At 45.1% G+C, this 12,828-nt stretch overlaps 1 protein-coding gene across 5 annotated transcripts in view; it reads left to right on the top strand.

Annotated features, from left to right (window-relative positions):
• The first annotated feature begins 6,039 nt into the window (after window positions 1–6,039).
• The window catches only part of cnksr2a (connector enhancer of kinase suppressor of Ras 2a), a 76,400-nt gene continuing 69,611 nt past the window's right edge, over window positions 6,040–12,828 (top strand). For 4 of the 5 annotated variants that reach the window (XM_027274135.1, XM_027274133.1, XM_027274136.1 and 1 more), the window contains exon 1: window positions 6,040–6,207. In XM_027274135.1, the coding sequence (XP_027129936.1) occupies window positions 6,144–6,207 (64 nt within the window). In that variant the 5' untranslated portion in view covers window positions 6,040–6,143. The remainder of the gene's footprint in view (window positions 6,208–12,828) is intronic. The other variant, XM_027274134.1, reaches the window with a different exon arrangement.

Consider the following 12,828-nt stretch of genomic DNA (forward strand, 5'->3'; position numbering starts at 1 on the left):
GTGGTCACTCACGCAGCCTCCATTTACCAAAACTACTAACTTTTTTTACAGCCACTTATTTGGCTTGAAGGGAGTGTTTCATACTGAAACACTGAGTGTAACTTTAATGATGCAATCCCTAATTTAGTTTTCTTGCACCTAGAAACACCCCCACATCCCGTAAACGTCCTTAAAACTCCATTGTGAGCAGTGTTGATTTTAAAAAACACCAACAGCTGGAACTGAGAGGGAAAATTTAAGGATATGGTGGCATGATTCCACCCCAAATAAGATTATTTTATCTCGTTAAGCCCAAAATAAAGTCATAAAGTTCTGCGTTACCTTGAGATGGTTTCTTTTTTTCAAACTTGGACATATATTACTTTTCGTTAATGGAACTTGGCTGAAACTCGGCTGTTAATTTAAACACAAAATTAGATTCGATAAATAATCTGATTAATGGACTGGTCTTTACTGTGGCGCTCTCCTTTTTGGCAGGTGGTTCTGCAAAGGCCTGGGTGTAATTGGCACTGGCTTTCAGCCAAAATGATACAAATATTGTGGCGGCGCTCATGCCCGAATGCGCGTTGTTGTGCTGATGAATGCGAAACATCGATCGGCTTTTTCTGAGAGACTTACAGCAAATCTTTGATGTTTTAGAGCATTTTCTGACATCAGACTCCAGAGGTGCCTGTGTGGGAGACGCAGGAAATGTGGAGTGCGTCATATCATCGACACTGCCTCGTTATCCACACAGAACCCAAACAGCAGTGTGGGCAAGCACAATGCATCGCACAATAGCCCTTTCTTTTTAATGTGTAAAAGAGTTTTACAGTGTTCACACAGGCCGCTTGGTGCAGACATAATCAGCCTGGCTCTTGAATTAGCATGACTTTAATCTCTAGCCCGATCACTGCGACGTATCAAAGGCACCCCTGTAAAACAAAACTCAGTACATTTTTTTGGATAAATACTCATTTATGTGTTTTTAATTGACGTCCTCTTCGTTAAAGATCCGTTCTGGTGCTCGTCATCCCCCTAATCTCTGTTTCACAGAGCTTAAGATGACGTGAATTCACATCCTGAGTGAATTGAGCTTAATCCTGCTTTGTTAGTCTTTGCATGTTAAGACGGGGGGTGGTCACAGGGGTGGCACGGCCCTCTCTCTGGAATCTGATTGCCCCCCTCACCGCTCTCACTGCCAGAATCCGGCGGTCACACAAGCGCGAAATTAACTTTGGCAATTTGGAGCCTGTTTACTTCCATCCTGTCGAGGGAAGGGGCAAATAAACATTTGTTTCCTGTGGCAACCTTCGACTTTGGAGACCTTGGACAGGCTCAACTGACAGAAGACGTGTGCGTCTTAACCCGACTTCGATCCGCATTCAGCCAACGACGTACACGAGGCACACATGCTGTGACGCGTGGCGTGAAGGTGACAGGTAGCTGGCTGTTGTCAGAACTCTTCACAACATTTCTTGTTGCACAGTCAACGAAATGACCACAAAGGGCGCTTAAGAACACAAGGAGGGCCAAAATCCTGCAACACGACAAAGAAGCGACCCAAAATGACGCCAGCGAAGACAGAGAGGCTCGATACGACAACAAACAGACACAAATCCACCACAATGATGCCGTCATGTCACAAAGAGACAAAATAGTTTTGTCTCCTCCAGTCTGGGTGTCTTAAGTCTTGTCTTCTATGTAGGAGATGTTTGGGGCCTTTTGTCTCTTGACAAGGGCCCGTTGCCTCAGTAGACGTCGAATATTTGGGTTCCAAAGGCTTTTGTCTGATATTATTTCATATTAGAATGTTTAAAGTTGTTTAATTGGAATTATTTATTAAACTGAAACATTTGACTCATTTCCCCGAAGGTGCCCCCCCTCTCTGAATCGCCCCCCCCCCCCCATTCAAAGTTTCTAAACCCGCCCCTGCTGTCAGCAGTTAAGTTTGGCTGCTTTTCCACCTGTCACTCACCCATTACATCATCTCCCACTGATCATCAGGTGCCAGGATGATGCATGGACACACACACACACACACACACACACACACACACACACACACACACACACCCACCACCAACCACAACATCTTGCCAGCCTCTGTCTCCCTGCATTAATGTTCATCAGTGGTGTGTGTGTGTGTGTGTGTGTGTTTATCTGCATCCAGGTGCTATTCATCAGATGTTTGTACTATCAAATATCTATTATATATATTATATTATTATTGATCGTGTGTGTGTGTGTGTGTGTGTGTGTGTGTGTGTGGTGTTCGTACCTTTCATCCAGTCCACCACCTGGCTCGTGCTCCATTTGCTCACCGGCTCCATCACCCGCGCCATCGAGGAAACTTTGCGCCGACTCTCCGTTGCGCGCAGGCGGTGTTGTTAAAACCAAAACAACAGCTCCGTCAGCCGGGCACAGCTCCCCCCACCCACCCCCCTCCTCACCTCCACACCTCCGACCCTCCCCCTCCTCTCCTCCCTCCGCAGCCAGGTGACTCTCCTTTTTTTTTCTTACACTTCCCGGTACGGTCCTCCCTCCGCTGGCTCAGCCCGTGTCGTGTCCCGTTAACGCAGCGGAGCCTCAGTGTGGGACAGCCGGGCGTGTGTGCAGCGGAATCCGGTACATTCCTCTGCTCGATCCGGTCTGACAGTGTCTCTTTTTTCTCCTCTCTTCACCTCCTTTCTTTCCAGTGCGCCAGTCCGGTCCCGGTGTATGTGTGTGTGTGTGTGTGTGTGACAGAGGGGAGAAAGAGAGGAGTGTGTGTAGGTGTGTGCGCAGCCGGTCCGTTACCGACAGCAGCAGAGTAGGATAGATAAGTCACACCGGACTCAACACCCGACAGCATCTCTCTCTCTCTCTCTCTCTCTCTCTCTCTCTTCTCTCTCTCTCTCTCTCTCTCCAGATATGATTAAACCGTGCACGCGCCCCGTGGGTGGCTCCGCGCGCCACTCATCGTGTATTTCCCTCTGGAGCGACAGAATCCTGCAGATTGATGATGGAGGGAAAAGATATCTCAGAAGATGTTTATCAGGCCGTGTGTGTGTGTGTGTGTGTGTGTGTGTGTGTGTGTGTGTGTGTGTGTGTGTGTGTGTGTGTGTATTCTCTGGGGACAGCAAAAACACATGTGGTACCTACACACTTCCTCCAGGAAACTTAATGAACGCTCAGCCAGCTTCACCCCCTCCACCTCCAAACATCTTCTCCGCTCCTCAAACTCTTTCTTTGCTTTATGTCACATACCAAAATCAGCCAGATGTTGAGCATTCATCTGTTTTCTCACAATCAACCTGCAAAAACTGATTTTTTCCAACCCTTTTTTTGGCCACTTGGGGGCAGCAAAAACCAGCTGCAAGCACGACATCCACATATCACCTTTTGATCAACTCCAGCAAGCAGTCAGCAATTCGTGTTTGCGTCCACCTGATGAGGCAAGTAACGGTAGCGGATACAGGGTTGGATGTTGCAGAGGAACGGCGAGCAGAATTCCTGGGAAACAAGAGGATCAGGGAAATGGGTGTCACAAAGATTTCTATTAGTAGATTCTAGGTAGTACCCTGCACGCTTCTTGGCAGCAGAGTTGCTTCAGTTCAAGTACGGACATTACGCCCTTACCAGAAATGACGATTGCAACATTTTACCATCTTCTTCTTTGCCAAATGCAACCAGGCCACCATTTGACTACCAAAATCTAAAATATGAAACACTGTACATCTTACATTGTTATTGCGGTAGTCATCGCAACCACTTCCTTGGTCGCGTTTCACAACGACGTGGTCCTTCCCCTTTCATTACGCAAGATGGCAAACGTCCAGGTACTCACAGTAAACTGCATTTTGCAATAACAGACAGTGTCGTGCACTCGTGTACTCAAAGTAGCAAGTCTAAGTATCCGAATTGAGAGACAAGGGAAGGGATGCAAGAGGCGAGAGTGAGCCAGTAAAGTTCTTCTTACTACTACTACCCCCAGGTATGAACCATACTGACATCATCAAGCCAAACTCTAATTTGTCTAATCACAAAGTCAATGTGCAGGTGTCATGGCTGGTGGTGACACGATTCCTAATCTCTGGGGCCAACGGTGAATGTATCTAAAAAACAGATATCCATGCCAAGATCTCCTATTCTCTAGACTAGAAACTTGATACGTGACAATGACAATATTGATCTGATGTTATGCATGCAGGGAGTTAACTTGGAAATCATCGCCAGGGGTGTCCAAACTGTTCCACAAAGGGCCGATGTGTGGCTGCAGGTTTTTGTTCCAACCAACCAAGAGCACACAGTTTGACCAATCAACTCTCTGAAGACTGAGATCAGTTGATTAAATGAGTCAAGTCTGGTGTGCTGGTGTTTGGTTGGAAGGAGGAAAACCTGCAGCCACACCGGCCCTCTGTGGATTCCTATGTAGATATCTGTTTCTAGAGATAGATAAACCAAAGTATTAGACAAATTAGAGTTTTGGCTTGATGATGTCAGTATGGTTCATACTCTGGGGGGTAGTAGTAGTAGAAGAACTTTACTGGCTCACTCTCGCCTCTTGCATCCCTTCCCTTGTCTCAATTCGGATACTTAGACTTGCTACTTTGAGTACACGAGTGCACTGACACTGTCTGTTATTGCAAAATGCAGTTTACTGTGAGTACCTGGACGTTTGCCATCTTGCGTAATGAAAGGGGAAGGACCACCGTCGTTGTGAAACCGTCGACCGAGGAAGTGGTTGCGATGACTACCGCAATAACTAAATGTAAGATGTACATGTGTGTCATATTTTTAGATTTTGGTAGTCAAATGGTGGCCTGGTTGCAATTTGGCAAAGAAGAAGAAGGAGAAGTGGTAAAATGTTGCAATCGTCATTTCTGGTAAGGGCGTGATGACCGTACTTGAACTGAAGCAACTCTGCTGCCAAGAAGCGTGCAGGGTACCACCTAGAATCTACTAATAGAAATCTTTGTGACACCCGATTAACCCTGATCCTCTTGTTCTCCAGGAATTCTGCTCGCCGTTCCTCTGCAACATCCAACCCTGTATCCGCTACCGTTGAACTTGCACTCATCAGGTGGACGCAAACACGAATTGCTGACTGTTGCTGTGGCTCGAGTTGATCAAAAGGTGATATGTGGATGTCGTGCTTGCAGCTGGTTTTTGCTGCCCCCAAGTGGCCAAAAAAAGGGGTTGGAAAAAATCAGTTATTGCAGGTTGCATTGTGAGAAAACAGGTGAATGCTCAACATCTAACAGCTCGCTGATTTTGGTATGTGACATAAAGCAAAGAAAGAGTTTGAGGAGCGGAGAAATGATGTTTGGAGGTGGAGGTGGTGAAGCTGGCTGAGCGTTCATTAAGTTTCCTGGAGGAAGTGTGTAGGTACCACATGTGTTTTGCTGTCCCCAGAGAATACACACTCACACACACACACACACACACACACACACACACACACACACACACACACACGGCCTGATTAAACATCTTCTGAGAGTATCTTTTCCCTCCATCATCATATCTGCATGATTCTGTCGCTCCAGAGGGAAATACACTGATGATGTGCGCGCGGAGCCACCCACGGGGCGCGTGCACGGTTTAATCATATCTGGAGAGAGAGAGAGAGAGAGAGAGAGAGAGAGAGAGAGAGAGAGAGAGAGAGATGCTGTCGGGTGTTGAGTCCGGTGTGACTTATCTATCCTACTCTGCTGCTGTCGGTAACGGACCGGCTGCGCACACACCTACACACACTCCTCTCTTTCTCCCTCTGTCACACACACACACACACACACACATACACCGGGACCGGACTGGCGCACTGGAAAGAAAGGAGGTGAAGAGAGGAGAAAAAAGAGACACATGTCAGACCGGATCGAGCAGAGGAATGTACCGGATTCCGCTGCACACACGCCCGGGCTGTCCCACACTGAGGGCTCCGCTGCGTTAACGGGACACGACACCGGGCTGAGCCAGCGGAGGGAGGACCGTACCGGGATAGTGTAAGAAAAGGAAAAAAAGGAGAGTCACCTGGCTGCGGAGGGAGGGAGGAGGAGGGTCGGAGGTGTGGAGGTGAGGAGGGGGGGGGGTGGGGGGAGCTGTGCCCGGCTGACGGAGCTGTTGTTTTGGGTTAACAACACCGCCTGCGCGCAACGGAGAGTCGGCGCAAAGTTTCCTCGATGGCGCTGGTGATGGAGCCGGTGAGCAAATGGAGCACGAGCCAGGTGGTGGACTGGATGAAAGGTACGAACACACACACACGCACACACACACACACACACACACACACACACGATCAATATATATATAGATATGTATATAGAGTCAAACATCTGATGAATAGCACCTGGATGCAGATAAACACACACACACACACACACACACACACACTGATGAACATTAATGCAGGGGAGACAGAGGCTGGCAAGATGTTGTGTTGCGTGGGAGGTGTGTGTGTGTGTGTGTGTGTGTGTGTGTGTGTGTGTGTGTGTGTGTGTGTGTGTGTGTGTGTGTCCATGCATCATCCTGGCACCTGATGATCAGTGGGAGATGATGTAATGTGTGAGTGACAGGTGGAAGAGCAGCCAAACTTCACTGCTGACAGCAGGGGCGGGTTCAGAAACTTTTGAATGGGGGGGGCGATTCAGAGAGGGGGGGGCACCTTCGGGGAAATGAGTCAAAATGTTTCAGTTTAATAAATGAATTCCAATTAAACAACTTTTAAATATTCTAATATGAAATAATATCAGACAAAAGCCTTTTGGAACTCCAAATATTCGACGTCTACTGAGGCAACGGGCTCCTTGTCATAGAGACAAAAGGCCCCCAACATCTCCTACATATGAAGACAAGACGTAAGACACCCAGACTGGAGGAGACAAAACAATTTTGTCTCTTTGTGACATGACGGCATCATTTGTGGTGGATTTGTGTCTGTTTGTTGTCGTATCGAGCCTCTCTGTCTTCGCTTGCCGTCATTTTGCGGTCGTCTCTTTGTCGCGTTGCAGGATTTTGTCCCTCCTTGTGTTCGTTAAGCGCCTCTTTGTGGTCATTTCGTTGACTGTGCAACAAGAAATGTTGTGAAGAGCTTCTGACAACAAGCCAGCTACCTGTCACCTTCTCACGCCACGCGTTCACACATGTGGGCATCGTAAGTCGGGTTAACGATGCACACGTCTTCTGTCAGTTGAGCCTGTCCAAGGTCTCCAAAGTCGAAGGTTGCCACAGGAAACAAATGTTTTATTTGCCCCCTTCCCTCGAACAGGATGGAAGTAAACAGGCTCCAATATTTGCCAAAGTTAATTTCGCGCTTGTGTGACCGCCCGGATTCTGGCATGAGAGCGGTGAAGGGGGGCAATCAGATTCCAGAGAGAGGGCCGTGCCACCCCTGTGACCATCCCCGTCTTAACATGCAAAGACTAACAAAGCAGGATTAAGCTCAATTCACTCAGGATGTGAATTCACGTCATCTTAAGCTCTGTGAAACAGAGATTTAGGGGGATGACGAGCACCAGAACAGGATCTTTAATGAAGAGGACGTCAATTAAAAACACATAAATGAGTATTTATCCCAAAAAAATGTACTTGAGTTTTGTTTACACGGGGTGCCTTTGATACGTCGCAGTGATCGGGCTAGAGATTAAAGTCATGCATAATTCAAGAGCCAGGCTGATTATGTCTGCACCCAGCGGCCTGTGTGAACACTGTAAAACTCTTTTACACATTAAAAAGAAATGGCTATTGTGTTCGATGCATTGTGCTTCCCAGCTTCCACACTGCTGTTTGGGTTCTGTGTGGATAACGAGGCAGTGTCGATGATATGACGCACTCCACATTTCCTGCGTCTCCCACACAGGCACTCTGGAGTCTGATGTCAGAAAATGCTCTAAAACATCAAAGATTTGCTGTAAGTCTCTCAGAAATAAGCCGATCGATGTTTCGCATTCATCAGTACAACAACGCGCATTCGGGCATGAGCTGCCGCCAACATATTTGTATCATTTTGGCTGAAAGCGCAGTGCCAATTATCACCCAGGCCTTTGCAGAACCACCTGCCAAAAAGGGAGAGCAGCCACAGTAAAGACCAGTCCATTAATCAGATTTATTATCGCATCTAATTTTGTTTAAATTAACAGCCGAGTTTCAGCCAAGTTCCATTAACGAAAAGTAAAAAGAAACCATCTCAAGGTCACGCAGAACTTTATGACTTTATTTTGGGCTTAACGAGATAAAATAATCTTATTTTGGTGGAAGTCAATGCCACCATATCCTTAAATTTTCCCTCTCAGTTCCCAGCTGTTGGTGTTTTTTAAAACTCAACACTGCTCACAATGGAGTTTTAAGGACGTTGATGGGATGTGGGGGTGTTTCATCATTAAAGTTACACTCAGTGTTTCAGTATGAAACACTCCCTTCAAGCCAAATAAGTGGCTGTAAAAAAAGTTAGTAGTTTTTGGTAAATGGAGGCTGCGGTGAGACAACAGTCGACTCCAGATGACAGATTCAGAGAGAAGTTCTTTATTGACACAGATTTGACAAATACGCCCATGACGGTCTAATAAGATACTGGAGATGTGTTGTTGTATGAGAAATTGCGGCAATGCAGCTCGTCTGGTTATTTCGACCTCACGTCAGCTGTTGCACTCTCCCCTTCACGGCATCTCAGGCTCTCCACACGCTCCACTGGATGCTGTGATTTCGCTGTTGCTGTCTTCTTACATTTCTGAGTTTGTTGGGAGATCTGACTGTTTAAACCAAAGCAAACCATACTGCAGCAAAGTCAGCAGCAACATTATTTTTTTCTTTCGTGTCATAAATCATGGCATCGATAATATGTTGATATGATAACCGACATTCAGAGAAAGTTATTGACAGATTTAGCCCTTGATTGTAATTTACAGGGATGCCACAATTCCTTTAGAGAAGTCAAGAACAGCCGTGCTTGCAATACAATTGTTTTAATGATGTTCATTAAAACAAACATTATATCGAGATAACAAAACAAAAAGTATAGTTTTCTCTTATTTCTTACAATATTTATCAGAGGTGAGTCGCAGCTGGTTGAGTCAGAGCAATGGGAGTTCTCTCATCTTTGGCTAGTACGAAATAAGATTATTTATTAATGATAAACAAAACTACACATTAACGTCCGGACTTACGGTTCAGTTATGAATCCTGATGTTGAAATCAGGTGTGATTAAATGAAGTTCTCCATAATTATTACCTCATTATCTCAAGAAGGAGCTTTGTTATCTCGACATAACTAAATACATAACTGGTGATCTTCAGATAACTTTGAATTTTAGCGCCCCCAGCAGGCCAGTCAGTGTAATGTCGCGTGAACGCCGGACTGGACTGGTGAAATCCAACATGCCACCTACCAGTGATGGCCGAAGTAGTACTACTAGTAATACTGCAGTATAAAAAAATAATCTGAAAGTATAGTGTTGGCAACAAAAAGTACTTAAAGTATCAAGAGTAAAAGTACATTTAACTACTTTTGGCTGTTTAATCTGTAACAATGATTAAATATTAATCTAACTACTAACTCTTGGTCTTCAACCACGACCCCTGGGGGTCTGCAGAGGTACTGCAGGGGGTCCACAAATTTTTGTGATAATAATTGACAATTTTCACCAAAATAATGGTGAATGTGAGGCTGCAGATAAAACACAGCTCTTGGCATTTAATAACCAATAATAATAATTATCAATCATAAACACATATAGGCTTAAAACCCAGTATATAAATAGGTTAACGAGGAGACATAAAAGTTGAATAAAGTAAATATAAAAGTTATTATTACTTGAATATTACTTGAAGTATGAAGTAGCACCTGATTCAAATATTTCAGTAAAGCACGCGTAGGATTGTCCTTTACATGAATAAATGTATTTTCCACCACTGCTACCCGCTGCATGACAATTGTTTTGCCCTTTTTAATTGGCACGGGTCAATCAGTGACATTTTTCACATACTGGAAACGCGGCGCCAAGATGCATCATCCATCGCTCCATGTTTCATCAGGCTGTTATCACAAAACACAGCCCGATCCAAAGCCACCTCCCTGCACATAGACTGAGGGAAAAAAATGACTAATAACAACTAATATTAGCAATAATTGTCACTCGTGTGTTTAATGCATAAAAAGCAGGTCAGGGAATCTATTGACTCACGCGCTTTAATAAAATGCAAATGGAAATCGTGACAAAGATGTATTTACATGATGTACTGTGTCAGTTTCTCAGAGCCTCATCGCTGGACGGGTCGGCCGTGTGCATATGGTGTGTGTTTATGTGTGTGTGTGTGTGTGTTTATGTGTGGGTGTGTAGTCAGTGTGTGGGTGGATGGTGAGTTGTTCGTCTCAGACCGTCTGTGCAGAACAGCTGACAGACACACACACACCCGCTCTGAACAGAAGGCTCCACCCAGGTCCTCGGACATTTGCGCTCACACACACTTACACACACACACCAACACAGATACATACACACACACACACACACACACACATGTACATACAGCACAGCAAACGTGGCATGCCTTAGTGTGGTATTCGGTTCACGCTGGGTCTCTTGGGTGTGTCTGCGGTGACAGAAAGGAAACATGAGATACTATATGTGTATGTGTGTGTGTGTGTGTGTGTGTGTGTGTGTATACAATAACATGTACAGATCACATATGCCAGAGGCGTTTGGGGCCAAAAGGTCTGGGCTTTTGTTAACTTGGCGACAGCGTTGCGTTGGCACGTCTGAGGCTAAAACAATATGGGAGTGGCACACTTCAATAGTAATAAGAGAACTTACCGTGCGTTGCCGGCAATGATGGGAATTTTCCTCTTATCTTATGTTAATGCAGGAAGCCGAGCATAATTTCAGCTCATTTCCCTTGCATGAATTTGATTGCCAGACTTGAAAATCAGCAGTGAAATTACCGTGACAGCGTGCGAGGGCACATCTGATGACACCGCTTAACCGCGAGAGGAAGCGGAGCTGAGTGACAGCCTCTAGCATCACAGGGTTATTATTTTTTAGGCTTTAAGGTGAGACATGATGAGATTAACGAGGACTGAGTTTACTCCAAACATTCGGCGGTTTGCATCAGAAAAGTCGTTTTCTTTTGTGTTTACTGAGCAAACAAGTGGTGCGTATGTGGGGGGGAATAAAGTTTGAACTGTTTCGACCATTCAAGGCCGAAAGAGTTCAAACCTATGAAAGTCACTCCAGCATGATACAGCTCAGTGTCAGGACATTCACACACTGCAGCAGAGTAAGCTCAGAGTTGTGTCCACCACAGAAGGTTCGAAAGCCTTCTTGTTCTCCATGTCTTCTACACGGATCATCAACTTTTGGCATGGGGTCTGTCCGCTTCAGCACAATATCATGTATGCTGCTATATCTACCACCATTATCAGTGTAAACTGTATGATGATATGATGATGGACGGATATGTGAGCTTCCATCCTGTGCTGGTGACATGGTTTGGAGCCAGACTCGGAGCCGCAGTATCGAGGTCCTTCTCCTCGTACGCCCAGCTGATCTCGATCTCGAGCATCGCTCAGCTGTCAGTCATGATGTAAAATCTCCTTTTTATAGCGTCAAACGTGTCAGAAAACTGGACACTTGAACAGAAACCAGCGCTATAAGAACCTAAAATGACAATTGGGGAAAATTTATTTGACGTTTACTTTGATTTTTTTCTTAGTTTGGCCAATGTCTCACCTGCTAACATAGATGGAGTGTTGTCTGTTGCCTATTTCCACTTCCAGCGAACAACATTATCACTTATTTGGAGTCCAGTATTCACTCTTTGAACCCCTGAGGGACATATCTGGTTATTTAGCTGTTAAACATCTCGTTTTGTTCACCAGCTCGTCTCTTACTGTGTCTGTTTGATCACAGATTATCTCACGTTTTTCTGACTTAAAAAAAAAAGAGCTTAAAGACTCTAAGACAGAGATTAGAGGACCTGCAGTTCAGCTGTACGTGTGGGTTTTTGCCAATGCAAGAATATATATGTTTACATCAGGTTATATAGTTTAGAAAAACCTGCCATAGCAATCTGTTATTAACCGTTTTAAAATAACTCCATTTTAACCGAGCTATTAACTTTTAACTCTGAAAAGTCACGTGCGTTTTAATCGGTTTGTCCCGCTGAAGCTTGTTGTTGCTCATGGCGGTCAAAGTTTAATGCACATCTTGTAAAGCAGCAGATGGGAAACAGGATTCACAGGCACCTGGATATAAATCTTGCTTGACACAGATTGGTCTTGTGTTTTTTGAGAGGAGGAGGAAAATGTTGCCAGGGTGAACCTTTCTTTGCTTTAGCATTGCCCGGGGCAAAACATTGGCTTCTTCTATGGACTTTTCAAGCATGAGGTCTTTGATCTTTTTTATATTGGAATAAGAGAGGCTGAGGAAAATAATACAGGCAGCCTCGAAAAATCAAGTCCAAACACCTTTTTAGACAAAATGCAGCACAAATAATTATTAATACTTTATTTCCCGCATGCAAAATATTCACAGATGACACTGGGATTTAAACTGGCAACCTTCCGGCTATAAACTCGCTTCTGATAGCCTCTGGGCTTCTAACATCTTGCTTTTACAAATCCCAGGAACACGGTGAACGCTCATCTTACTTTTATTGTTACGGAAGCTTCAGAGTGCCGGGATCAGATGACACATAACCCGACAGGGAGGGCTAGATCTTTTATAGGACTCTCGAACATCCCAGAAGTCACCGCAAAATCTAGTTTTATTAGACGTGTGTGTGTGTGTGTGTGTGTGTGTGTGAGTGTGTGACAGAGAGAAAGAGGGTGTTTGTGGGAGTTTGGCTCGCCTGCTGTTGTGAAAAGTGTGCCTC

This window comes from Larimichthys crocea, chromosome XXIII (assembly GCF_000972845.2).
Source record: "Larimichthys crocea isolate SSNF chromosome XXIII, L_crocea_2.0, whole genome shotgun sequence".
NCBI classification, from domain to species: Eukaryota; Metazoa; Chordata; class Actinopteri; family Sciaenidae; genus Larimichthys; species Larimichthys crocea.